The sequence below is a fragment of the Bubalus kerabau genome, chromosome 3 (assembly GCF_029407905.1).
Source record: "Bubalus kerabau isolate K-KA32 ecotype Philippines breed swamp buffalo chromosome 3, PCC_UOA_SB_1v2, whole genome shotgun sequence".
NCBI lineage: Eukaryota > Metazoa > Chordata > Mammalia > Artiodactyla > Bovidae > Bubalus > Bubalus kerabau.
Genome location: NC_073626.1, coordinates 302,874 through 330,788, shown reverse-complemented (window position 1 = coordinate 330,788; position 27,915 = coordinate 302,874). Strand labels below are relative to the sequence as shown.

The following is a 27,915-nucleotide window of genomic DNA, read 5'->3' as shown; positions in this document are numbered from 1 at the left end:
CTTCACGCCCTTGAATTTTTGTGTGTGCTTGTCCACAGTCTTTCTCTGACAGTTGAGGAATTTTTGACAAGTTGAAATTCTTTCCTTCTTTTCAAAATTCTCTTTTAAGTTAATACAAAGATATGCAAGTGTGTGTGTGGAGTACCACACGCTTCTGAATTTTTGTAAATTATATCAGGCTGAAATTAGGAAATTTATTTTTAATAACTCTGTTACAATTATATTTTAAAGGATTTTTAAAAATGTTTGTTTTATTTGGTTTATTTTTCACATATTTGTGTTTAAATACAAACTCTCCTATAACTAAATATTTAGAAGGAGGAGCTATGGAACCACCCTGTACCGTTCAAACTGCATGCAGCCACTTGGCACTTAGCTTCAGACTCCGCAACTCAAAAGAAAAATATCTCAACTTTTTATGTTGCCTACATGTTGAAATAATACTTTGATATATTGCATGTTATAAATTAAAATTTCTTTCACTTTCCATATTGTGGTTCCTGGAAACTAAAATATTTCACCCACAGCGTGCGTCTGGCTGGCGCTGTGCTTGTATCGGGCATGGTGAGGAGGCGGCGCTGCATGGCTTCAGCGTCTGACCTGGCTCTCCTTGCTGTCTCAGTACGGTGCATCTTCCGAAGCTACTTAACCTCTCTGCCTCTAGTTAAAGAAGCAGCAGAACGTTTGTTCACTGTATTGTTGGTTAGAATTAAACAAGATGCTATAGAAAAAAGCTGTAACCCACAAAGCTTTACACATATACAGAGGATTTTAATTTATTACCACTGTAATAAAAGTACCCTACATTTACAGGAAGCCTTACTATTATCAAAGCTCTTCCTATACTCCTGTCCTTCCTAGTTATCACAGCGAGCCTGGTTGGCAGGCCACAGACACATCACCGGACCAGCCCCCCTGAATACCTGCCTGGAATGACACAAGCCAGGGCAGAGCAGATAGTGCCGGCCTGACCCTGGGTCCTGGTTCCGGTTTCAGATCATCCTGCACAAAGAAAAAGATGTATGTTCATTTTGAGAAAACACAGCATCTGCTTTCAGGGATTTATGTTCATTTAAAAAAAGAAAAGTCTGACAGAAATGAACAAGTTAGTCATAAAATAGGTATTGGCCTCAGGTCCTTCTGCCGGTCAGTGTCCCTCGCACACACGTGTAGTGTGTGTGGTGGGTGCACATCTGGGTCCACAGTGTGTGCAGAGATGGCCACGTCTGAGGTTGTTTGTAGACAGTGAATCCCCTGGAAGGTCCTCTGAGATGGTTACTGTAGAGACTTGTTTCTAGTCAAGTTAAACTAGAATGTGGTAAGAAACTGTAACCGTAGAATGGCTGATTTCATGTCTCATGACACACAAGCCAGAGGCCTAAACCACTTATGGTGATCTGGTGCCAGCCTGTGTGTCTCATGACCGTTGCTGAAGAAGCGTGCTCACCCCATCAGCCTGCCGGGGCTGAGCCCAGGGCACAGACTTCCCGGGACAAAAGATGAAACCAGGCTTGGAGCCACATACAGGGTCCAGTCCTGAGTGTTGACCTGTAGTACATCTGGAGTTCTCAGGTTTGAACAGAGAGTCAGTTGTTTCAAAGGCTGTTACACACAGGACTTTGTTGTCTTAGCATTTTGTAGTACTGATCCCATTTTTTGACATGAGGCTGTTTTGCTTTCCCTGTGAGTCCTTATCGAGTTAAGGAAATGCACACAAGCTTTGCCCCATGCCTGTGCCTGAAACACTTGCTGGAGAGCATCCTGTTTTCTACAAGTGCTGAAAATGTTTTCTGCCTTCTTTCAGTTTGGATAATTCTGAGAATTTTCTTCTTTCAGAATAACTGGAATGATACCATGACAACTTACAATGCGCTAACTCGGGTGATTCCCTGACACAATGCAGAGGTGGTGCCTTTTCTTTCTTTTCAGAAAAAAAGAAGTAGCAGCCGTGTAGACTCACCTGTTCCCGTGCCTTCTGGCCCTGAGGCTCTCTGCTCACTTTCTGACCCTAACCCTGACCCTAGTGCAGGAAAGCAGCATTGAACTGCCCGCCGTTGAAATTTGGGGTTGAGCTCCCAGTGTTATTGTGGTAACATCTTAGATCTTCCTGCCTTCTGGGGCAGGTAGGCGGGTTCATCAAGGCTGATCTAAGAGGCTTTTCACTCTTTAAATACTTGGTATGGGTGGCATTCCATTCTGTATCCACCCCCAACCTTCTGTTTTCACTTGGACTTTGGCATGTTCTCTCTGGTGCCCTCTGGCGGCTCCAAAGTGCAGTATTAAAATGACATCAAGTTGAGGTACTGTTAGCTTTTCTTAGGCCTGGATTCCTTCTTGTGAGAGAGTATGAACTTGTGTTTCTTTGGTTTGTATACGATGTCTCCTTTTTCTGTTCAGTTTCCCCCCACGTTGTTAATAACCCAAGCATGTATGGAGGAGAGTTCTGCCTGCAGGTTCTGCATGGGGCTGTCCGCACAGGCTCTGCTGCCTCCCACGGCCCCCCTCCGACTCTGTCCACGGGGTCTGTCCATGCCCCTGTCCTTCAGGTCTCGCTGTCCCAGGGCCTTCTCCTGCCGCGACAGATCCCTCCATTTATCTTCCTCTGAGGGCCCAGTCCTTCTCTCCATTGCATCTACTCTACTTTGCAATCTACTGTTTTATTTCTGTGCCTTTTTTTGTAAAAAGTGACAGTTTTGATTCCACTCCAGAATGTACAAGTAACAAGAATGCGTGCTGCTGTCCCCTGAAGTGGACTCGCACAGAGGGAACCCGTAGGAGCAGCTGGGGCTTGTTCGGACTCATCTCAAAGGAGATATTTTCAAGTTTCATTTTCTGACTTGATGGACACAGAAGGTGACTGTAGGGAGGGTACTGAATGGCAGGTGCCAGCCCTCCTCCGGTCATGGTTGCCGGCACCTCCTGTTGATGGGTCCAGAAACGAGCAAGGCCTGGGGCTCACGCTTCTCCCAGAATGTGTCACGGCTGTGCTTCATCCTGGCCCCTGCCCTCTTCCAGAAGAGAAGGTTGGAGAAGAGTTCTTGCTTTACCTGACTTGTGTTCTAGTTGAGTTAGACGTCCTCTCCACTGCTGGGAGTCACTGTCTGTCAACACCGGGTGCAGACTGCGCTGGCCCAGGTGGCCGGGACACCGCATGCGGCCCTGTCCTCTCTGCGCACCTGGGAAGCTGGGTGTCGGGGCCGCGTGCCCAGGCCTGTCTGCTCTGTCTCTGCAGCCCTGCCGGTTTGAGCGCTGCGTGGTGCTGTCCCTGCAGTCGTTGCGTGGTGTCCTGGAATGCAAGCCCGGAGAGGCCAGCGTGAGTGTCGGGGGGCAGCTCCTGGGCAGGGGGCGCCCAGGACACGGGTTTGGGTCATTGCAGCACCAGAACTGCCGCCCTGTCACTCGGCTCGAGGCTGGCTCTCTGTCTGCGTCCCCTTTCAGAATCGGGTTACCCACCCTGGTTGCCCTTGTCCACATGTTCACTGTTTACATCAAGCTCCATGAACAAAAGGTTTTTTTAGCTAAGTACAAAAATTCTCATTCCTCCTTACAGGTCTTCCAGCACCCTAAAACCCAAGAGGAGGTTTGCCAACTGAGCATCAATATCATGCAGGTACTTTGTAGAAGCAGTGGAGACTTGAGACAGTTGCAGACCGTTGGTGTCCCTCTTGTTTATAATCAATGTAGAGCAGATGCTGACAATTAAATGTGTCCTTTTGCATTTTGTGTGAGTCCATAATAGTTTATGGTAGGTAAGTTCAAGGCAAGAATAGTTGCAGCTTGCTTAGCAGTACCTCCCCCAGTAACTCATTGTTGTTATGCTGCCTGTTCTGTGTTCTCGTGGGACTTTGTACATGTATATGTGTATATGTATGTGTATATGTATATACATATATATATATATATATATTTGTTTCTGCTGGAGCACAGATTAAATGACATGACAGTGATTTACATTTTATCTAGAGCCCCAAGTTCTTTGGGGCCAGTGCCTTGTGGGCACATATACACAGTTGAACACATGAGTGAGAGGAAGGAAATAAAATATATTCAAGAACTTAACAGTGGGATCAAAACATATGTGCTATAAGTTTTTTTTTTTAATCACTTAGCATTATATACGGGGACATATACTCCCAGTGCTTATGTTCTTATATGTGCATGTGTAGATATGCCCTGTATATGGGATGCAGTTTATCCCTAACAAGGTATATATACATATATACCACTTGCAAGGTATACACTGTATTTCTGGTTATTTATGGAAAATTATCTTTGCTGTCCAAACAGATGAGCATCTGAGGGTTCCTGTCACTGAAATGTCCCATTTTTGACTTAGGTTTTTATATACTGTCTGGAACAGTTGAGCACCAAGCCTGATGCCGATGTAGACACTGCACAGTAAGTAGAGCTGAGATCAGCCTCGCTGGAGCGTCTATGCAGACTGAAAACACAGCCTCCTGTTCTGTGTTTGGTCTTGTATCCTGAGACTTACAATAAGAGAGCGAGTGTTCATGTGAATTACATGTTTCTATATTTGGCCTGTATTCTTTCCACGGTTCCTTCATCTTCTGAGCTTGTCTCAGCTTTGCTAGAGGCACTTTGAGCAAACTGAGTGCGTGGTTAGCTCCCTAACTATCCAGAGGAGCAGGGTTTGTAATACTAGAGGGAAAATGCACAAGTCCTCGTCGTTGGCAGCCATGTGGTTCTGTGTTGGGCGTTGTCCCAGCTGCTGTTAGAGGCCCACAGTGTGGGTGGGGTGATGTCCCGGCCGGCTTAGTTACCTGAGCCCAGAGCGCACACCTGAGTCCTGACATTTCCAGATCCGAGAGATCGTTCTGTCATCGTACTGCTCTCTGGGGTTGTTGAAACTTCGTCTTTCTGAATATTTGGCACATGGCACTTACTGTACCTGAGGTTTCTGCTTGCACACAAATAATACTGAAATAAATGCCTCTTAATTAAAGCTGTAATCTAACTGACAGCTGGAGATTTTCTCATATTTGTCTGGTTTTTGCCTCTCACTATATAAGACATTTATTCCTCTGAAGCCTAATAAATATCCAGTTCTGGTTTGTCTTTGATTTTTTATGTTTAGCACATTCATTTACCAGGAATTTATATTGTTAGCAGTTTCCTGATATTTTTGATTAAATAAGTCTTGTTTTGTTATGATTTCTGTTCCACACGTTACTGAATTCTAGTAGTGAAGGTATTTCTGAACTTTTTCTGCTCTATTTACTCAGATGTTTCCTATCAGTTTATATTGTTTTAATTATCATAATTGTAACTTTTTTCAGATTGCTATCCTTTTATTGCTTTTTCTATTTTAAAATATTATTTGATATCTTTTTCATCTTCCATATGAATTCTAAAATCAGTTGGTCAGATTTAAAGAAAGAGATCCTGCTGAGGTGTTACTTGTCACCTGCTGTGTCTTGTAAATTTACTGGTAGCTCTTTGGTGTCTCTTCCCCTGCAGTTCTGTGTATCTGGTCACTTGTGGGTTAGTAACTAATTTCCTAACTCAGCTCTCCTGTTAGTCATGTACTGTGAACATGAGCTTGAACGAATTCCCTTTAGATTGTGATGGGCAAAACATTAATTATGAGAGTCTATACCTAGAAATTAAATTATTGGGAAGGACCCCACAAACACATTTTATATGGCCCGTGTTAACAGATAGTTCACAGTTTCTACTTCGAGCTGTTAGGTGTTAAATATTAAAAAGCAGAAAGTTATATGATTTTTGACCAAAAGATTTTAAAGTCAAATTTACATAGGTTTTATGGAATTTTTTACTGAGGTATAATTGACATATTATATTAATGTTTTTAATTTTAGTGCTTTAACTAGAACTGTTCTCTTCCTTACTTCTCTATTCAGTCTCTCCGTTGATGTTTCTTCTCCTGATTTGTTTGGAAGTATCCATGAAGACTTCAGTCTGACTTCTGTAAGTGAGATTGTAAAGAGATGATAAATAGAAAGTGAAGCATGTCGTTGGACACTACACAATGGCTGCGCGTAGCTCAGCCTGAAAGGCCTTTGTTGCCGCATCATTGCTGTGGCATACCGTCTTCCTTTGGTGCTTCATTTTATTTTTGGGAAGTTTTAGTAAAAATATAATTCTGTATGTATCCCATACTTATTAGCAGAAAATTACAGCATAAATATTTCCATCTGCTCTCTGCATCATGTCATGCTTTAGTTCTTGAAAGGCGGAAAGGAGGCAAAGGACAGGCACCATTTCCCTGTTTTCCTCGTTAATCAGAGAAGCTCTGCTCTTCTCTGGTTTTTTTTTTTTTTTTTGGTAAGTTCCCTTTTAGCATTTTATTTAAACTCAAAATTCCATGGCAAAACCAAATCACCTTTCCTATAAACTCATGTGTATTTTAAACACATACATGTGTTTAGGAATGATTCACACACATGCTTTGTTCTGTATGTTAATCTAGCTGTTAAAATTCAAACTCCAGTTACCTTAAAAATTAGTAGTAACCTTCTCCACTTGTCATTAGCTTGAAGGATGGTTGTGTATGTTTCTCTCAAGAAAGGAAACGCGACCTAAATTCCTGCCATATATCATTTCTACAGTTATTATAAGTATCAGTTCCTAAATAAGGATTTGTTTTATTAGAAAAAGTATAATCAAAATAATTTTTTTAAAAACACTGTTGTAAGTTTAATTACTTGTGTGATGAGGCAGATAATAGTACTGTTCACAGAGAGAATTCAGGAAGAAAATAGGTCTACAGAAAGATTAAAACGTCAGTTTGGGACCAGATGTGTTGAATGAGAGGTGTTCAGATGGGATGTCTAGTAGGCAGTTGGCCCCCGGGAGAGAAGTCCAGGTACAGATTTGTAGATCAGCAGTGTGAGGCCTGGGATGGGATGGGATGAGGGTACGAGGGACAATCCTAGTGGCTAGAGAGGAGACCACATATATAGAAATCCTCCTGGGGTTCAGGATTCAAGGGGAGGCCTGAAGAGAGAGCCTGGGAGCTCCAGAGAAGGAAACATCAGAGAGGAAGAAATCCAGATGGAAAAGCAGACTGCTGGAGTGCCCGTGTGTCAGACGGAAGCCAGGGCTCGTGGGGGCGCGTGGGCAGCTGTGGGGCACTGGCTGCACTGGGTCGGGGTGAGTGGAGGCCGTCTGCGGCGTTCAGACGATGCTTCCACTGGGAACATGAAGAGAAGGCTGGAGAAGCACATGCCGAGACAGCGTCCTTATCTGTGGAGGGGAGGGCTGCCCCTTTCCCGGTCGGTGGGACACGACAGTCTTCCCAGCACGGAGGCGGCTGCCGCGTGCTCGGCATCTTCCTTCTCGGGCTGACACCGCCCGCTGGGCCTGGTTCTCCTCAGAGCCTGGACCCCACCTCGAACCACGCGTTAGCCTCTGTCTGCCTGCTCTCAGCCAGAAGCCTGAGTGAGTCACGCTGTCTCCTGTCCCCCTCTCCTGAAATTGTCCCAGATTTGGTGCCAAGCTCAGTCCCTGTGCTTTTCTCCACTAGATGATACTGCGTTTAGATTTGGCCCCAGGGATTCAGGTCTTTGTAGGGTCTTGTTCTGGTTCTCAGCGAGGGCAGCGTGGGAAGAAAGGGGGCTCATCCCTGGTCCTCTTCTGGCTGCTGTTCACTGACTGAAGGGCTTCGGGCACCACGGAGAGTGGCCTGATGCCTGCATCACAGAGATGCTGTGGAGGGCCAGGACGGTGCCTGAGGCCGTGGAGTCCTCGGTCTGCAGATCCTGCTGTGGATGGGCCACAGAACAGGGCAGAGGAGACGCGGCAGGCTGGAGCAGGCCACTGGCAGGCGGGGCAGGGGGAGGGTGCTTGGCGGCCGGCTCCCCAGGGAAGGCGAGTAAGGATGGACTGTGGGCCTGGGAGACCAGCTGAGATCAGATTGGCTGCCGAGGAGTCACGTGACTGCGTCCCAAGTGCCTTACAAGGGCCATATGATAGCAGCATGGGGCGCAGGCAGGGGTCCAGCCTCCCCCAGCCTCGCCTGTCACCCCCAGTCTCACGGTGCCCATCTCACGAGGTTTGAACGTGGAGCATGGAGTAGGGTAGATTACAGCCCATTTTCCTTATTTTAGCCTCCACTTCTCATCCATAGAGTCAACCAGGCTGTTTCATTGCTTTAAAAGCACCGTAATAATTCTGGGCCTTTTAATTATATTTTTTGATGACCACAAAAGACAAGTATATCACACTGTGCCAGAACTAAATAATAAAATTTTAAATAAAGAGCTAGCAATGCACACACTGTGAAGACACTGAATGGGATTCTTGGGTGATGTGGGCCCAGCCAGGGTGGCCCTGTGGTCTGCACACCTGCCTTTCTGTCACTGACCTCAGTCACTGATAAGTGCACCACAGCGAGCCCAAGACGGGCGGGAGTGTCTCCTGGGGAGGATCTCTGCCCTCGAGTTCAGTCAGGATCTAAACCGAGGCCTCAGATTAGTCACACTTGTTCTGGAGAAACCCTCCCCTGAGGAGATGGGACAGAGCTGTTCCTAGAACTTTCCTTACAAGCCAGTTCTTCTGAACTCTACGAAGAGGATTGATTCGTCAGCCTGGGGGTCTGGTCACTTTGATGTGAAATCACCATGAGCAGCCAGAAGCCTGGGGGTGTAGCATGGCCCTCTCCGTGCCTGACGGGGTGGGCGCCTGGCTCTGTCCCCTCGCTCCCCCCAAGAGGGAGACTCTCCACGAGGAGGGCCGCAACAGCCTCGTGGCCGAGGGAGCCATTACAGCTTTCTTCCAAGTTATGAAAAATTTACAAGTTATTTTCCAAGAGTTTCACCGTTTTTTGGTACTTATTTTTAATACTCATTTTTATAGCTATTTTGGGTGCAAAACATGTAAAGTAGAATAAACAGCAAAGTAGAACCCCTTTCCTAAGAACTGCTGCTGCTGCTAAGTCGCTTCAGTCGTGTCCGACTCTGTGTGACCCCAGAGATGGCAGCCCACCAGGCTCCCCCGCCCCTGGGATTCTCCAGGCAAGAGCACTGGAGTGGGCTGCCGTTTCCTCCTCCACCTAAGAGCAGCATCTGACCCCACCTCACTGGTTACCTGTGCTCCGTCCGTCTGCTTTCCATACAGCTGTTAGAGTTGCAAAGGAATTTGAGTTAAACATGGTTTGACTCTTCAGTGTATTAGGTGATTAGTAGAATTACAGATTTGTATTATGTTTCTCTGTTACTGGAAAGAAGGAACCAAGATAAAGTGCTGAATATTGATATGAAACACTAAGAGATTGTAATTAGCAAGTGGGAAATGTTATCTGTTAGACTTTCAATTTGTTAACTGGAAATGTAATTTTTAAAATTTTGTTTTGGTTTTAGGAACAGCGACTTTTGATAGTCCTAAGTAATTGCTGCTACCTAGAACGTCACACCTTCCTAAACATAGCAGAACATTTTGAAAAACACAACTTCCAGGGAATAGAAAAAATAACACAGGTTAGTTTCAGCTGTTTTCCCGGTGCCGCCCCCTGCTCCTCCCGCCCCGCTCGCCCCGCCCCCTGCTCCTCCACCCTCACTTCCCGGTCCCATCTTCTCACAGCTCACCGGGAGTTAATGCTCTTCTCTTTCTCTGGAGCAAAGTCCTTGCAGGGGTAGAGCTGGCATATTACCCACCCAGGCTTCCCAAAACTGAGGGAAGGAAAGGAGAGAAAGGCGTCCAGAGGCGCTTCAGATGCGGCTCCTTTCAGGTTAGAGCTCTCACTAGCCAACAGCAAACCCCAAGCCTGCACAGTCAGCTCTCCTTCCTCTCTCCTGCTCCGGGGACCACAGCAGAGCTTCTGCGTGCCTGCCGAAGTATTTGCACGGGTGCGGTGCAGACACACACACGTGTGCACACACATGCACGCAGGCACAGCTCTAGGTTGCTTTGTCTTTCCTGAAAAACACACCCCTTCCCCTCTCCAGTCCTGCATGTGGAAAATTGGACAAAAATGAGTCCTGCATAAATAAATCATTGGAGTGGTTTTTTTTTTTTAATGATGTTGCACTTTGGTGTTTATATTTTTCAAGTAATCAGAAAAGAAAAAGATGAAGTAATCTTGTTATTATTAAAGGTTGCTTGGTTCCTGGGCAAAGGTTTATCAGATTTCTAAGTAAAGCAAGCTAGAACCACTTTTTTTTAATGTCAGTGCAGTTCTCTTAGTGCAAAGAATAAGATAGTGATCTTGTTAATCTTACAATCAAAAAGTGCTCTGGATGGATTGCATACTTTTTACAAATGATGGTTCCAGTTCATGAACTTGATTGGGATTTTTTTTTAAAGATTGAAAATGTCAGAGTGGGTGGCTATGTCTTGTTTTCCTGCCTTTTCGTAAAGATTAATCATCCTGATGAGAAATGTGACTTAAGGGCCAAATGTCGAGTTTATTTCCAGAAATTTTTGGTTGAGAATTGCAAGGTGTTCTCTTGCAGTAAAAAGTTAGTATTTGTAGAAAGTGGGCATTTTGTTTTTATGCAGTAATAATAATGACACTAACATTATTATTGGAGAAGTCTTTTATTATTTTAAAAATATATGAAATGATTAGGAATTGCATATAAAAGCAGGGAAAGATTTCAGATCAGTCACTCAGTCGTGTTTGACTCTTTGCAACCCCATGGACTGCAGCCACCAGGCCTCCCTGTCCATCACCAACTCTTGGAGTTTACTCAAACTCATGTCCATTGAGTTGGTGATGCCATCCAACCATCTCATCCTGTCGTCCCCTTCTCCTCACACCTTCAATATTTCCCAGCATCAGGGTCTTTTCAAATGCATCAGGTGGCCAGAGTATTGGAGTTTCAGCTTCAACATCAGTCCTTCCAATGAACACCCAGAACTGATCTCCTTTAGGATGGACTGGTTGGATCTCCTTGCAGTCCAAGGGACTTTTAAGAGTCTTTTCCAACACCACAGTTCAAAAGCATCAATTCTTCGGTGCTCAGCTTTCTTTATAGTCCAACTCTCACATCCATACATGACTACTGGAAAAACCATAGCCTTGACTAGACGGACTTTTGTTGCCAAAGTAATGTCTCTGGTTTTTAATATGCTGTCTAGGTTGGTCATAACTTTCCTTCCAAGGAGTAAGCGTCTTTTAATTTCATGGCTGCAATCACCATCTGCAGTGATTTTGGAGCCCCCAAAAATAAAATCAGCCACTGTTTCCCCATCTATTTCCCATGAAGTGATGGGACCAGATGCTATGATCTTAGTTTTCTGAATGTTGAGCTTTAAGCCAGCTTTCCTCTTTGACCTTCATCAAGAGGCTCTTTAGTTCTTCTTCACTTTCTGCCATAAGGGTGGTGTCATCTGCATATCTGAGGTTATTGATATTTCTCCCGGCAATCTTGATTCCAGCTTGTGCTTCCTCTAGCCCAGCGTTTCTCATGATGTACTCTGCATATAAGTTAAATAAGCAGGGTGACAATATACAGCCTTGACGTACTCAGTTCTAACTGTGGCTTCCTGACCTGCATACAGGTTTCTCAGAGGCAGGTCAGTTGGTCTAGTATTCCCATCTCTTGAAGAATTTTCCACAGTTTATTGTGATCCACACAGTCAAAGGCTTTGGCATAGTCAATAAAGCAGAAATAAACGTTCTTCTGGAACTCTCTTGCTTTTACCATGATCCAGCGGATGTTGGCAATTTGATCTCTGTTTCCTCTGCCTTTTCTAAAACCAGCTTGAACATCTGGAAGTTCACGGTTCACGTATTGCTGAAGCCTGGCTTGGAGAATTTTGAGTCTTTTTTATACTTAGGGATTTTCTGTTGGAGTCAGCCTGTGTCAGTAAGAAGCAGAATGAGACTGACGTGCAGGTGGGCTCTCGTGTCCTTCCACATCTTTGTCCAGGCTCTTGTGTTCTGAAACCAAGGCGATTTGAGGATCTAGGGGGTGCTATCTGTGGCACTCAGAATTTGGGATTGAATATTTTTAAAGCTTTCAACTGAGCATTAAAGGAATAGACAGCAAACTAGATTTATAGTCTCTGTGCTGTTTCTGTTTTTTATGAGTGAATTCCTTAATTTCATGATGACAATGAAGTAAAATATATTTCTTGCATTAAGGTAAAACTGCCAGCTGCCCCTGTTTTTCATGGTGCCCTTCTCAGGTAACATAACTCTGGAGGCCCAGATCCCAAAGCAGTCTGGGGCATTCAGATCCCCTGAACACTGGTCACCCATGCTCTACTCTGCTGTCAGAGGGAAGGCTGCCTCAGAGCTGCTGCTGGGCGTCTTCAGCCCTCGGACCCCACCTCTCACAGGTCTTCCCCGAGCCATGCTCGGGGACTTGGCCAAAGTTTCTCCAGGCATAGTTCCTTCTGTATTCTGTTTCATGAAGAGCTTCACTGGCCTTTTTAGTCCCCTTTATCTTGCTCTTCATCTGCAAGAGTAGAATTAATTTTTACATAAATAATCATGCTTGTTAGGAGTTTATTAAAATTTAATTATCATTCATCCTTTGGGGCTTGCTTCCCTGGTGGCTCAGACAGTAAAGAATCTGCCTGAAATGCAGGGGATACAGGCTGGATACCTGGATTGGGAAAATCCTCTGAAGAAGGGAATGGCAACCCTCTCCAGTATTCTTGCCCGAAGAATCCCATGGACAGAAGAGCCTGGTGAGCCACAGTCCATGGGCTTGCAGAGTCGGACACGACTGAGTGACTAACTCACTTTTTCACTTTTCATCCTTTAAAACTAGAATGATTTATTTACACAGTTTGTTTGATGAAAATAGCTCTCTGAAGTAATTAAGGAAAGTATTATTAACTCTGTTTTTCATGCAGAAAGATGCTCAGAGAGAGGGAGGTTAGCACAGCAGGCCTCCAGTTCACGTTTTCTCAGGCTAAGTCCAGAGTGCCTACTGGTCTGGCATCATACATGTCCTAAAGTAAAGGACAAAATTGTTTTTTGTGTTTTTTTTTTATGACAAAATTGTTTATATGAGAAGACACCAGAGGAATAGGATCTGACGCTGGTTGGTTAAGTGTATATCATTTTGAACTTTATAAAGCAGCATTAAATAATAAACATGAAAGTTGTCAGCATTTCCACATCCTCTTACTCTGCGAGACACTTCATCCGAATGAGCCCCGTTGGAGGCCTTTGTTGGGCTGTGCTGTGGAGCCCTGTGCGCCTGTGCATTTCCACTTGCAATGCCAGCGCCTCCCAGTCTCAAATGTTGGAAACGTTTTTTTATCTTGCATTTTCTTTTTCTTATTATAAAAATAAGACCTCTGGACTTCCCTGGTGGTCCAGTGGTTAAGAACCCACCTGCCAATGCAGGGACCCAGGTTCAGTCCCTGGTCTGGAACATTCCACATGCTGCAGGGCAGCTAAGCTCATGCCCCAGGGCTGCTGAGACTCTGGAGCCCACGCTGTGCAACACGAGGAGCCGCAGTGAGAAGCCCTCGCAGCACAACCAGAGACGGCCCCCCAACAGCAGAAAGCCAGCACAGCCAAAGCAAACGTTCTTTTCTTTTTTTTTTTTTAAATAAGACTTAATCATTTTTCAAAAGGAGAAATACTGAAAAATGTAAAAAAGTTTTTTTTAATCACCTGTAATCCACCAAAGATAAACACTGTCTTATTTTAGAATATATAGTGATTAGTATCTTACATAGACCTGTGTCTATGTATGTCATTAAAATATGAAACAATTTTCTGAATTTAGTTTATAATGAATATATCTCTTTCTCTTAGCTGTTCTGTTGGGAGCACTTCTCCATTTTTATAAATGTGAGTTTCATGGCTTTATAGTATTTGTTACTGTTGGATGTGCCATTGTATAATTCTTGTTTTCACTTTTTCCTGCTGGGAACCTTCAGGTGATTTTTGTGGCTGTCACTGAGAGGGGACGCTGGCCGCGTCACCCTCCTCCCTTCCTCACAGTAAATTCCTGGAAGTGAACTGCCGCTGCAGAGGCTCCCTCCTGGCAGACTCTGCCTGCCGGGCTGCTGTTCAGAAGCTGCGCCCTTGCGTTTGGCCATCACTGCCAATTAGTTCTCATTTGATAGGAAACATCCTCTTGCGGTGTTTTCTTTTGCATGTCTTTCCCTGCTTAGCAGGTTAACACTTTCTCATATGCTCATTGGCTAGAATGGTCTTTTTAAAGGGGCTCAGAGGCTGCAGGCCAGTCTCTGAGCCCTTTGAGAAGGGAAAACCAGAGCTGTATGGTTAATAAACTTTGGCTTATAATTTTATTAGTAGCTGTAATTACATAAACCCAAGGAATGACCTTTACATATATAAAAAGCTGGTTTACTCTGTGCCAGTCTTTTTAAAAGAATGATCTAATTTGCAGTTTGGATAGTTGCAGATTTTTGATCTACCCAAGAATGTTATAATAGCCATTAAAGTCTGGCGTTAAATTATTTTTTTTTAAGTCGAATGCCTAGAGAGAAATGGATAGGATGGGGCCCCCACCCCCAAACTCTTCTATCTCCTGAGACGTTCACAGGCCAAGGAGGCCTGTGAATGTCTAGACATGTATACTCATTTTTATGTATTTTCTAGACATATATATTTTTCTAGACATGTATTTTCTAGACATGTATACTCATTTTTATGTATTTATTGCTTATTTGGCTGGGCCACATCTTAGTTGCAGCATGTGGAGTCTTTTAGTTTGTCATTCAATTCTTGAGTGAGGTTTTCTATGACGCCTGTAAATCTCTTTCCAATATTTCAGCGTGGAGATAGAGAAAGGACAGGTGTTTTTTTTTTAAGTCCAGGGAAGCTCCCTTACAGCAAACAGTTTTAAAGATTTTTGAGTCACTTGAACCGTAGGCAATATATTTTACATATTTGATTATTTTTAGCATAATTGTATATAATTTTTTTTTGCTGTATTTATTCTAGTTAACATTTTGTTGTTTTTTTTTAATACAACTGTCAAAGGTTACCCTCCATTTACAGTTACTACGAAACAGTGGCCCTGCGCCTCGTCTTAGAGTCTTGCACAGTCCATCCTCGAGCCTCTTGAGCCTGTCTTACCCAGCAATCTGCACCCCCGCCCACCGCTCCCCATAGTGGTTCTGATTATAGTTCAGTGAGTTTATTTCTATAGCGCTGGCTCAATTAAAAGTGCTCTTTCTGTCGTCTTTGAAATGAAAATAACAGGGCTTTCTTTATGTTATTTTTTTCTTCCTCAAAAGTTTAATTTTTACTAATTATTCTTACCAAAAAAGGTTTTTAAATAGTAAACTAGAAAATTTAAGTTGGAAACATTAAAATAAAACCATGATTTTATGTTTCTGTAACTGTTTTGAGTGAGCTTCAGAGTGCAGTGTAGATAGTGGGGAAGCAGGGCGCCTGCCATGCTAGAGTGCTCTTTATTACCAGCGGCGAAGCAAAAGTCATGCCTTTTTGTGGGAAAGCCGGTAAGTACTGTTCAAACCTGCTCAGCATTTACTTATATTGTTTCACTGTTTTCTTCACCCACGAGTAGACGCCGTGCGTGCTCCACTTGTGCGTGTGAGCGGGCGTGGCCTCACTGGGGTGCTCTCACTGTGCTCACAGGTGAGCATGGCCTCACTCAAAGATCTGGACCAGAGGCTGTTTGAAAGCTACATTGAGCTGAAGGCAGACCCCATCGTGGGCTCCTTGGAACCTGGCATTTACGCTGGCTACTTCGACTGGAGGGACTGCCTGCCCCCAACAGGTGGGTGGTTTCAGTTTACTGGTCTCCAGGTCCATGCATCCTGACATGTGAATATAGATTTGCTTTTCTTGATACATGCTTAAGATGCTTTTCTTTTTGTTCCCATTTTTTCCATATTTACTAAGGGATTGACTTGATTTTTAAATCTTTATTAACTTAAACCCACTTTTTGATAGTTTGGAGTTTAGGAGACTTTAAATTATTAGTGCTTAAAATGGCTTAGAGCTAATCTTAAATTCCAGAGGATAATTAATTACACCTCAGAGTATGTGATCATCTCAGTAACACACACTTGCTTCCTGGGGTGCTTCTTGCCTACATAGAAGCAGTAGACTGAGTGCAGTTTTCTGCAGTCAGAAAACTGCAGAAAATTTACTTAAGACATTTGATCGCTTCTACGGAAGACCGAGTTACAGTTGCCGAAGATATGAAAGATTCAAGGAGAAGGTATGGGAGTAAGAGCATCATAATTTAGCAGAGAAAATTCAACTGCGGAAAGATGGCAGACAGTTCCAGTATTATCATTGTGACGTCAAATAAATGTCACTTAGATCACTTGGTAATGTGTGTTTTAGGAATAACTTGCTCATTGAAAGAGATACATTTTTGATTGATCAGACACTTGTTTCTTTGTTTGAAGTACCATGGAATACATAAAGCCAGGCCACCTACTAACGTGTTGGTGTCGCCTGGTGTGAAAATGGTTCTGTTCTTATTAGACATCAGATCTTTGGGGCGTGTGTGGCTGTACCCGTGACCTGCTGGAAAGTTGTGTTACCTTTATTCGTTCAACAGCTTGTTGTGATATCCTGTCGTTATTGTTGTGTGATGCTTTTATTAGATGGTGATAGCATCATTTATTCTTCAAATATGTTTTGTTTTTATTGTTACCGTTCATATTGTTGTTCAGTTGCTCAGTCGTGTCACTCTTTGCAACCCCATGGACTGCAGCACGCCAGGCTTCCCCGTCCCTCACTATCTTCTAGAGTTCGCTCAGACTCACGTCCATCGAGTCGGTGATGCCCTCCAACCATCTCATCCTCTGTCGCCCTCTTCTCCTCCTGCCCTCAATCTTTCCCAACATCAGGGTCTTTTCCAGTGAGTCAGCCCTTCGCATCAGGTGGCCAGAGTATTGGAGCTTCAGCTTCAGTGTCAGTCCTTCCAATGAACATTCAGGGTTGATTTCCTTTAGGATTGTACTTGTTTGATCTCCCTGCCATCCGAGGGACTCTGAAGAGTCTTCTCCAGCACCACAATTTGAAATCATCAAGTTGTTCATATTAGGGGTAATGATGCAATGATGCCGGAAGTATAAGCTAAGAATCAGAATCATTAAATTAGTAATGTTTATGTGATTGTAGCTATTTAATTCCTGAAGTCACCATCCATCATTATAGACGTTTGAGCCTTCTGCCTAAAGCAGATCATAGTTGATCTTTCTCCCCTAAGGGCATTCATTACCTTCCTAAATGCTCCTTCCTATGATACCTTCCTAAAGGTCCCAAATATTGAAATTCCCAAAGTCACCTAGCCCAAGAGTTTTGAAAAAGATTGCAGATCGAAAGTTCCAGAGGCTATTCACAGATGACCTTGAGACCAGTGATCCACCCTGGGAATTAGGTTTGTTCATACATACATTCTTTTCTGTGTCCCGACTGTCTGACAGCTCACATCCCAAATACATCCTTTTACAGTATGTCAGATCCTGTCAGAAACTTGCTTAAAATTTTTGTAGTGTCTTACAGTAAAATCTGCAACGTGGTTAGTACTGACCCTACACTCTACCCCATGGCCTCGCCAGCTGCCCACAGCACATAGGGAAGACTTCCCACATCCTCCCTGCAGGGTCTTCCCGTTGCCCATATGGTCAGGAGTCCTTTGTCCTCAGGCGTCTGCTTAAGCGTCAAGACTCCAGCCGTCCACTCTGCATGTGTGATATGGCCCCTGGAGGGTGGGCGTGGTGCTTTAGATGGAACCTATGGGAATTACGCGTGTTTTATGTGCAAGGTAATTATCTACGAGGGAGTATCCTGTCCACTGGTTCCAGCACTGCCCTTTACGTTGGTGGAGCTTCTTACAGCCCAGTCTGAGCTCAGGGGTAGTGGTCAGTTATCCAGGGCAGTTGATGACATGCACCTTCAGTGTAAGCTGAGTTCCTGACTTCGCATGAGCAAACCTAACTTAACTCCCTGGGTGGATCACTGGTCTCAAGGCTGTCTGTCAACAGCCTCTGGAGCTTTCGATCTGCAGTCTTTTTCAAAACCCTTGGGCTAGGTGACTTTGGAAATTTCAACATTTGGGAGCTTTAGGAAGGTAATATAGTGCATATGCGACATTTCATGTTACATCCCAGTAGCGATTCCGGCAGGGAAATGGGTGAAATTAGATTAGGAGTGATAATCAAGGTCCTTGTCAGTTCAGGTGACATGTGCCACCATGCAGGTTTATTGGGACTTTACAAATTCACAAACAAAATTTGGACCCTGCTGTACCAAACGCTTGTAACAACAGTTAACCAATCCCTGGTTCACAAATAAAGGAGTTGTTGTCCAGTAGGCCCTGCACACGTGCACACTCATGCACATGCTAGGTGTTTTACTCCTCACAGTTTCAGTCATTTGTGTGCCTGTAATGCATGTGCCTCGTGTACACTTACCTCTTAATACTTACTCAGTTCAGTTCAGTTGCTCACTCGTGTCTGACTCTTTGCAACCCCATGAACTGCAGCACGCCAGGCCTCCCTGTCCATCACCAACTCCTGGAGTTCACCCGAACTCATGTCCATCGAGTCGGTGATAACCATCCAACCATCTCATCCTCTGTCGTCCCCTTCTCCTCGTGCCCTCAATCTCTCCCAGCATCAGGGTCTTTTCAAATGAGTCAGCCCTTTGCATCAGGTGGCCAAAGTATTGGAGTTTCAGCTTTAGCATCAGTTCTTCCAATGAATACCCAGGACTCATCTCCTCTAGGATGGACTGGTTGGATCTCCTTGCAGTCCAAGGGACTCTCAAGAGTCTTCTCCAACACCACAATTCAAAAGCATCAATTCTGCGCTCAGCTTTCTTTATAGTCCAACTCTCACATCCATACATGACTACTGGAAAAAACCATAGCCTTGACTAGATGGACCTTCGTTGGCAAAGTAATGTCTTTGCTTTTTAATATGCTGTCTAGGTTGGTCATAACTTTCCTTCCGAGGAGTAAGCATCTTTTAATTTCATGGCTGCAGTCACCATCTGCAGTGATTTTGGAACCCAAAAAAATAAAGTCAGCCACTGTTTCCCCATCTATTTGCCATGAAGTGATGGGACTGGATGCCATGATCTTAGTTTTCTGAATGTTGAGCTTTAAACCAATTTATTACAGTTTTCTAAATTTCAGCTGTCTTAAGACAAATCCTGGTTCCCTCTGGAGGATGGGGGAGGGTTGGCCAGGACCTCAGGCTCTGAACCCCCTGAGCTCCTGTTGCTCTGACTGCTCACAGCCCCACACATTCTACTTTACAGCCCAGCGTGAACTAGCTGTCTGGGTGGTGCCTCGGAGATTCCACCTGAGGCCCGCGTCCTCTCGTGTCTCTCACATCTCCAGCCATCCTGGGATCCACGGCTGTGCTGGCCTTGGTGCTCTGCGGAGCGCTTCCAGGCTGGTCCCGCTCCTGGGAGAGACGCCCCCCATGCCCTGCTGCCCTTCCCCTGTGGTGAGCGGGCCCCAGCCTCCTTCCCCTGCGGCCCCTGAACTGGAAGTGGCCCTGGACACTGGCTTCCCCTGGGGTTGCCAGTCTTTGTTCAGACTCCTAGATTTCATCCACTCAAGCAAGCTGACTGGTGCCTCCAGCATCCACTCTGTAGCCTGACCTCTGCTCTGAGCTTCAGGCCTCCCTCCTCCATGGACAGATGTCTCCCCCAGACTTTCCTGCACCCTCCTCACCCCTTGGGTCGGCTGCCAGGGTGCTGCTCCTCCTCAGGCCCTAGTTCTGCCCCCACCGTGCCCGGTTCCTGCAGGACGCCCCGTGTCACCGCAGGGCCACACCGTCTTCCTGTCCCCAGCCCCTTGTTGGCAAAGCCCATCTGTCACCCCCTGCTTCAACCCTTCAGGCCTCCCCTCTCCCCAGGCTGAGACCTTCGCTTATGGGCACTGGTCCTGCTCATCCTGCTCCTGGCTCCTCCCACGCCACCTCCAGGCAGCCAGGGCCTCTCCTGGTGCCCAGGGTCCACCTCCCCACCAAGCTCCAGTTGTGCAGTGGGAATTCATAGTTCACAGTCTGAGCAAACATGGGCCATGCCTCAGTTTATCTTTCCCATATTTGTTCTGTGGTTCGGCAGTGATTTTTCTCAGTTGCTTTTCGATAGGAAAGTAAATTGTGTGATGTTCTCATTTCCATTAATCTTCTTGTTCACTTTTTAGTAAATAGTACACAGTGGATGTTGGTATTTGTTTAATTGAGGTGAGCATTTTAGCACTTGTGCCCTGTGGAAGCTATGTGCAATCCCTCAGTCATAAGTAATTGCATTTGATTTAAACATGAGTGTCAGGGATACCTGACGTGAGAGCATTTCTGTGTGGCGTCTCTGTGCACAATATAACGTGCTGTTCAGGGACAGTTGAGGTGCATCTTGCTCAGTCCTTGTGAGGACTCAAGAGGGCGAGGGCGGGGTGGGGGGATGCATCACCAGGCTCTTCGGGTCTTCCCTGCTGCCAGGTGTGGACTGACTCAGTGTCCAGGTCTGGGGTCCTTCTCTGCCCCACACTGTGAGTGATGATGGATGCAAAGTGATGTCATAGTTACCAGGGAGGTTTTTGTACAAACTGAGGTGCTGCTGGCCGTGTGGCATGGAGGCTCTGGTGCTTTCTTTCAGGCAAGCATCCTCTCCTTGGCACACGCACACAGCACTGTACCATCCGCCATTCACGTGCCATTCCTCTGGTGCCAAAACCTCTTAGAAACCAACACCGACTTTTACAGACTTTTCTAAGCTGTATCCAGTTCTGTTCTCAGTGTAGTTTTGACTGGATCCCCAGCTGAACCTCAATCTCTCATAGTCATAGAGCGACTTTTCGTTTCTTTAAAGTTGACTGAAGTTTTGAGACCAAGCTGAGCAGCCACAATAGTTTGACCTAGTCCTCCAGAAAAATTTCAGTTACCTTAGTATTATCTTTAGAATTTTCATCTCCAATTTCATTTTTCATTTCAGAGCTGAATTTTGCAAATCATATAGGTACCTGTGTATTGCTGTAGTTTCTGACACTGTAGTCATTTTTTAAAAAAATCCAGTTGATCACCTCTTTAACTTAATATATATCAGGAAAGATCATTCTGGTTAGTTCTGAGTCACTTAACTGACTGTCATTTTTCTGTTATCCTCAGTTGTTAAGAGCTCTGAGTATTTGCGTTTGATAAGTTTTAGCTCAGTTAAAAATAATCTCATTTACAAGTACACTTGAAAGTTCAAATCTTAAGAGCATATTAAATAAGAGAAGTAATCTTTCTTTAAATTTTCACTTAAATATTTGTTTTCTATCTAGAACATGTATGTTTACATATATTCGTAAAGGTAATAGATTAATTTAAAATCAACCATTTTTTAATAAGTACTTAGCCGATTTTTACCTCAAAATGCTTTCCTGTTAACTGTAGTCATTGGAAGTATCGGGGGAGGGAAGACATCTGTGTGGTGGATGCTGTGAGTGTGGGGGGCCAGGTGGGCGGGGAGGGCAGCCGGCTGGTGTGGGACGCGGGGCGCTTCCCTCGTTCACCGTGGATCCCGCGTGCGGAGGCAGGAGGCAGAGACCAGCCTGCAGTCGGCGCTCTTCATCCTAGGTGATAACCTCTTCCTGCCTGTAGATGCATTTCCACTGCCGTGTGAAGAGTATCTTGATTGCCTGTTGTATGTCTCTTTTTTCCCCAACACTTTTCTTCTAATACTCTTTTGTGATTTAACCAGATCCTTGTATTCCAGTGAGCTAATTGCACTTACCTCAAGTGAAGAACACTGGGGTGGTGGGCAGGCTGCCTGTCATTTGTCTCATGAAATCAGCACCTCCATGGAAACACCCATCTCACTCCTTGTTAAACTGTGCACACCCCTAGGGAGAATCTTTTCCTGGAGTGTGTGGGGAGGTTTACTAAGTGCTGGGACAGCTCCTTGGATCCTCCTAAGAGAGGAGTAGTCGTGTCCTGCGTCAGAGGGGCGGAGAGGAGGGACTCGCACCCATCGCTGCTTCACCCTGCGTGAAGGAAAGGCAGGAAACACCATTAGAATCTCTGGGCCCCAGAACCAGTGAAGGACAGTCGTCTCTCCTGACCTCACACTGATCAAAGGATAAGACAGAGGCACCAGCAGGTGGGGATGCGGGGGCCGAGGGGTCTGAGCGAGCCCAGCCCTCGCCAGCTCCTCCTGCAAGTACCTGCTCTGCCCTCTCGCCGCCTCCCACAGGCAGGGCAGGGAGCGGAGAAGGGGACAGAGCCCGTGCGCTGCCGTCCCCCCAGAGGTAGACGAAGGCTCTCCTCCCTCCCGCAGGGAAGCCCCACTCGGAACCCAGCAGTGCCAGGAGACACCGTTCTCCTTAAACCCAGTGTCCAGCCAGGGCTGGCTCCAGGCGTGTGAGCAAAAGATAAGAGCTGAGTTCAGCAAAGAAAAAGTTTGTTTTGTCCCATTAGTAAACAAAGAAGAGTTATTTCAGCATCCAAATATTAGTTCCTATTTCTAATAAAATAGCCCAGCCAGCCATTCAAGGGTCAGTTCACAGCGTGTGTAGAACTAGACAGGGACTCAGCAGTGTCTTCCCCTGCATACCCATAACTTCTCCCTCCCTCTGTCTCCTCCCCACCGTCTCCAGGCCTCCCTCCACGCCATCCCCATCTCTGTGCTGTAGCCTTCCTAGGTGCCAGTGTAGAGAAAACCTTCCCTAGTACATTTCCTCCATCTGTTGGTTGCTTAGTGAGAAACACCTTGGCATAAATTACCCAAGCCAGAGGTGACAGGGAAAACACACGTCAAGTAAAATACTAGTTTACAGTTTGGCTTTTACCCTAATAGGTATTTTCAACAGAATATCAGATTGAATTATTTTTTAATTCAGTTTAATGTTGAAGAAGAGAATTTTGGTTGATTAAGAAAACAGCAAAAACACGATGGGAGCTATTCATTTAGAAGTAATTAGATTATTACAAAATAGGTGTAACCCAAAGGTCTCTTGAGTGTCATTTCACCTTTCCAGCTTTACTCTGAAGACCGAGCCTTGCAGAATTCTGAGGGCGCCTTTGTGAGCATCACATTCCTGGCGCTGTGTGTTAGACCCTGTGCACGTCTGCTCTCGTCTCTAGCGTGGAGCCCGAGTGGCAGTGCCCGCTGGCCTGCCACGCTCTTGACCGCCCTCCACAGGTTTCCCGCGTCCTATTCTGCTTTTAACCGAAAGAGAGCCCAGTCGAGTGAATTCCACCTTTGAAGAGACATCCAACTCTGGTCTTTCCTGGTGCTGAACTCAGAGTACTTTTATCAATTCCTTGAGCTGTTTTTCTTAATTCCATTTAAAAATACTGTCAGGAAGATTTTAATAAATTTGTATTTCATCTATTTATAGGAGAAAAGCAGTTCTATATTTTTCAAAGGAGGATGACCCTAGTCAGTCCTCTTTTTTCAAATCGCACTTTCATTATTTACCTTTACTTTTTCCACCACTTTTCCTTTTTTATAAGCCGTTGAGCGCATCCCTGTCAGTGCTGTAAAACCGTGCAGTGCTTTGGACATTTGGTTGCAGCGTCTGCCAAGCATTTTCAGTAAAGCTGAATGTTGGCTCTGATGGTATCAATGTGAATTGCATTAACCTTGAGATGACCTATGGCCTACATACTTTGGTCATTGCATGTATTATCTGCTGAAGTATTTATTTTATTGTGTCTTAAACTGATAGCGGTTTGGCACCAGGGTAAATTAATGTGCTGTTGTGCAAAAGGCCATTGTTTGAACTTACTTTGGACATTCCTAGAGGTTGATCACAGCAGAACAGGGAAGCACAGAGCTGACTTCGTGGCGGCTTCAGCAGCCCTGAGCTCACAGCCAGTCCCCCGCCCTCTCTGGATGAAGGGTCATGTCATCCACACATGGATCAGATAAGGATGATGTCTTTGAAAATATAGTCTCAATGCTATTACCAGATCTGGAAAAAAATGTAACAATCCATTAATTTTATCAAATATCCAGTTGCAATAGGAAAGAACCTTTTGTATTCTATTACAGGTTAATCACTAAAGGGATGGTGCCTGTAAGCTTAGATTGTACATGGCTCATCTCTGGGAATTTTGCCTCCCAGGTCATGAGCATCGGGCTAATAAAATGCTTTGGTTTAGCTCACAGGAACCCTCTGGACCAGACCCCCTGTGAATGGCTGCAGGGAGGGAAAAACTCACACATGCCCTCTGGAGGCTGGCAGGAACAGGGACGTGTTTGGCTTTACTCCCTCCCCTTTCAGTGTAGAAGGAGCCTGAGTCAGGCAAGAAGGTTCTTTGGGGCATGAGCCCACCATCCTCTCAGTTTGCCAGCTTTCTGAATAAAGCCACGTTCCTTGTCCTGACAGCTCACCTCTTGATTACTGGCCTGTTTTGCAGCAAGCAGTCTGAGCTTAGACTCCGGAACACAGTCAGTGTCCATTCTCATAAAAGTTGTTTAGACAGTTCAGTCAGATCAGGGCTCCTGTCAGGGTCTGTGTGTTGCTTTTACTCGCATGTCTCTGAAGTATTTTTTCCCATCTCTAGGGCCTTTTCAATCCTAAAGGAAATCAGTCCTGAATATTCATTGGAAGGACTGATGCTGAAGCTGAAGTTCTTAGTACTTTGGCCACCTGATTCAAAGAACTGACCCACTGGAAAACCCTGATGCTGGGAAAGATTGAAGGCAGAAAGAAAAGGGGGTGACAGAGGTTGAGATGGTTGGACGGCATCACCAACTTGATGGATGTGAGTTTGAGCAAGCTCCGTGAGTTAGTGATGGACAGGGAAGCCCGGTGTGCTGCAGTTCGTGGGGTCGCGAAGAGTCGGACATGACTGAGTGAGTGAAGTGACTGACGGCCCTTTCATCAGCTTCTTTGTTAAATAAATCATGGTTCTGCGGACGCTCTCATTTTCTGGAGTTTCCATATGGTTTCCTCCTTGTGTCAGCAGCATGTTTCTCTGCTCCTTGTGTTTCCAAACTTATGATTAATGAAGTTTTATCAGTTTCAGGCGTGATTTTAATTTGGATTTTGTAACCAGGATGTCCGTAATGTTTGATTGTCTCCCTGTTAGTGATGTTAGGATTAAAAACTGCATTCAAATGTTATCAGCTCGCTCTACCCTTTAAAACGGTCAAACTTTTCATCTAATAGTTTTAGCACCATTGGTAATTGTTGCCATGATCTTTTATTTCCTAGTTGTTCAGTCGCTAAGTTGTGTCCGACTCTCTGCGACCCCATGGACTGTGGCACGCCAGGCCTCCCTGTCCTTCACCATCTCCTGGAGTTTGCTCAAGCTCATGTCCATTGAGTCGGTGATGCTATCCAACCATCTCATCCTCTGTCATCCCCTTCTCCTGCCTTCAGTCTTTCCCAGCATCAAGGTCTTTTCCAGTGAGTCATCTCTTCTCGTCAGGTAGCCAAAGTATTGGCCTTATTTCCTTGGAGATTGCAAACTAATGATTGGTAGCTGGAGCATGAAATTAAAAAATAAAAAATTTCATCAACGATTCGGTTACTCTGAAGTCCAGTTCATACAGGAAAGGCAGGGTAAAACTTGATTTTACTTTCTAATTCCTTTTCAGAATGAGTTGGTTCCCTCACCATTTTTTTTAAAAAGGTAATGAAGATGTTTTCTAATTATCATGGCTTGAGCATATTTTTCTAACTCAGCTTGAGCATATTTAATTGAGTTTCAATTCATTATCATAGTGCTGCTGTTTTAGTAATCAAACTGTCCCCTCTCTGGCTGGGAGTCTTTGCACAGGGGCTCCGGGCCCTGCCTGCTTTCTGTGTCCAGGCCACACCCACTGAGTGCCCTCTCTTCCCGGATGTGCAGCCAGCCGTCAGTCGGGAATGAAATGATAGGAAATGGGGAAAAACTTCCCTCTGTCAAATTTGTCTTACTCTTTCTACGTTTGTGTCTGTCCTGCCTAGAACCCCCCTTGCCTCTTGTAATCCCTTTCTCTCTCGTTAAGCCGCACCCGGAAGCCCTGTGCGAGTGCGCGAGCGCTGCGCTGCCTTTGGCTTCTTATGTCCCCGCAGTGCCATCGCTTCTGTTCAGTCACATCAGCGGCCCGTTCCTTGACCACAGGTTCCTGCCTGTCAGGTCCTGCCAGGCTGTGTCCCCTCTGGTGTTCGGGAAACGGCGTGGACATCTCATAATTGTGAGCCTGCAGAACTTCTGTTTCTAGGTCCTGTGAACAGTGTCGGAGGTTTTTTCACTCACTTCACCTGATATTGTCTAATGACCAAGAGTCATTTTCTAAAGCGTGTGTACGCCGTGGGCGATAGCGGGGCCCTCGTGCACATCCTGCCCTTTGGGCACTCCTTGCGGCTTCCCAGCTGCTCGTCACCTCCTGTGACCTTGGCTGCTGTGAGCTCGGTGCATACTCTGAACTTACAGGTGTTGTCTGCAGACGGTTCTGGGTGAGGAGTTTGAAAGGGCACCAAAGGGTCTGCCCCGGCTCTGCCTTCCAGCTCAGCGCACGACCTGGAGGCTGGCAGAGGCCGTGGCCCAGCGTGCTGAGCCAACAGCGGCACTGGCCCCTCCGTTTGTCCACAAACCCAGCCCGCGAACAGGTGGGCACCCCCACGCGTCCATGGAGCGGACACCGCGGCCCGGCCCAGGAGCACTGGCCCGTCATTGAGCAAGCCTGGCCTGGCTGTTGCAGCCACGCTGTCTCCACTCAGATTCCTCCTCAGAGCCAAAGGCGTGTGCCTGTCCTCCTAGTGCTGCTCGGCGCTGGTCTCCGACTCGGCGTCGGGTGTGGGTTTCCTTGGAGTGCTGTAGTGCCCCTGTATTTGGGGGCCCAGGGTGTGTGAGTAGCATAGTAAGAAGACAACTCTAAATTGTTGCTTTAACCTGAAAATGGGGGCAAACGCTCACTTTCCCAGTTGTTTAAAACATGCCCCACAATAGAAAGGTAAGGTTCAGATGATTTCAGTTGTTGTATTTTGACTAACAAATTAGGTCACCATCAAAAGTGTTTTAATAGATTAGTGGTTAACAGACTCTGAAGGACTGAAGTCACAGTAGTGAAACTGAGGACAGACTGACTAAAGGAAACCCAGGAAGCTTCCGGTGCACGGGTGTGTGGGTGTGTGTGCGCGTGCGCGCGTGCGTGCGCGTGCGTGCGTGTACATGGTCTCCTCTCTTTACTGACAATCGTTGATGACATGATGTAGTTGTTACCTCTCCCACAGAACTAGTGAACCTTGTCAGCACACCACTTCCACCTCCCAAGACAGCCTTACCTCCAACCGTGGTGCGGTGCAGACGTTTTGGTTTCAAAGGGAGCAAGAGAAATTACAGAACAGCCATGGGTAGACAGATCTGAAGACTCAGTGTGGAAAGGGTAGAAAGACGTTAAGGACAGAACTTTTTTCATACTTCAGTATTCACTTCCACTGCCTGTGTTCTCTCACCTACCTACCTGAAGTTTCTGTTTTGAACTTCGCATTTTCCTTTGGTTTCTGGAGTGGAGTGGGTCAGTCAGGGCCCCCAGTTGCTGTCTTCTAGGCAGAGCTGCTCTCCTCTGTGCAGGAACAGCGATGACTGTTTCTGGAGGGTTTGCTGTGAACCCCAAAGTGTGTCGTGTCATTTAAGTTGTGCATCCATGAGCCTTCCCCACCGCGGGCTGGGGGAGAATAGCCCCGATTCTCTGCTAGCTCGGCTTCAAGGCTTCCCACGCTGAGGTCTCCCGCAGGGCGTGCTCAGGGACGCCTCTTCACCCTCGCTTGGCATTTCCAGCCCTTCCTCCTCCGCGAGACTGGCCTTTGCAGCCTGGCCCAGAGTCCTGCGTGCCTGGGGAGTGTTGTTACCTGAGTGTACTGCACACTCGGGAACTGCCAAGTTCACTGGTTCCAGGAGAACACCAAACCACGGGGCGGTCTTTGGATGTTTCACCCCCTCTGACCTGTCACAGCTGGACCAGAAATGCCAGCTCTCTGTGTCTCTCCCAACTCCAGGTGAACTTTCGTGACCGTCTTCTCTTAATAATGAGCCAAGAAAGCCAACCCCTGACTGTTTTGAGTATAGCTT

The 27,915-nt window shown here is 45.8% G+C and overlaps 1 protein-coding gene across 7 annotated transcripts in view; it reads left to right on the top strand.

Annotated features, from left to right (window-relative positions):
* EXOC2 (exocyst complex component 2) overlaps positions 1 to 27,915 on the top strand; it is a 126,626-nt gene that overhangs the window by 78,829 nt on the left and 19,882 nt on the right. For 5 of the 7 annotated variants that reach the window (XM_055570444.1, XM_055570443.1, XM_055570442.1 and 2 more), the window contains 7 exons: positions 3,233 to 3,313; positions 3,551 to 3,610; positions 4,337 to 4,398; positions 5,883 to 5,949; positions 9,342 to 9,458; positions 15,524 to 15,665; positions 25,071 to 25,265. In XM_055570444.1, coding sequence (XP_055426419.1) covers positions 3,233 to 3,313; positions 3,551 to 3,610; positions 4,337 to 4,398; positions 5,883 to 5,949; positions 9,342 to 9,458; positions 15,524 to 15,665; positions 25,071 to 25,265 — 724 coding nt within the window. The remainder of the gene's footprint in view (positions 1 to 3,232; positions 3,314 to 3,550; positions 3,611 to 4,336; positions 4,399 to 5,882; positions 5,950 to 9,341; positions 9,459 to 15,523; positions 15,666 to 25,070; positions 25,266 to 27,915) is intronic. The other 2 variants (XM_055570446.1, XM_055570449.1) reach the window with 1 other exon arrangement.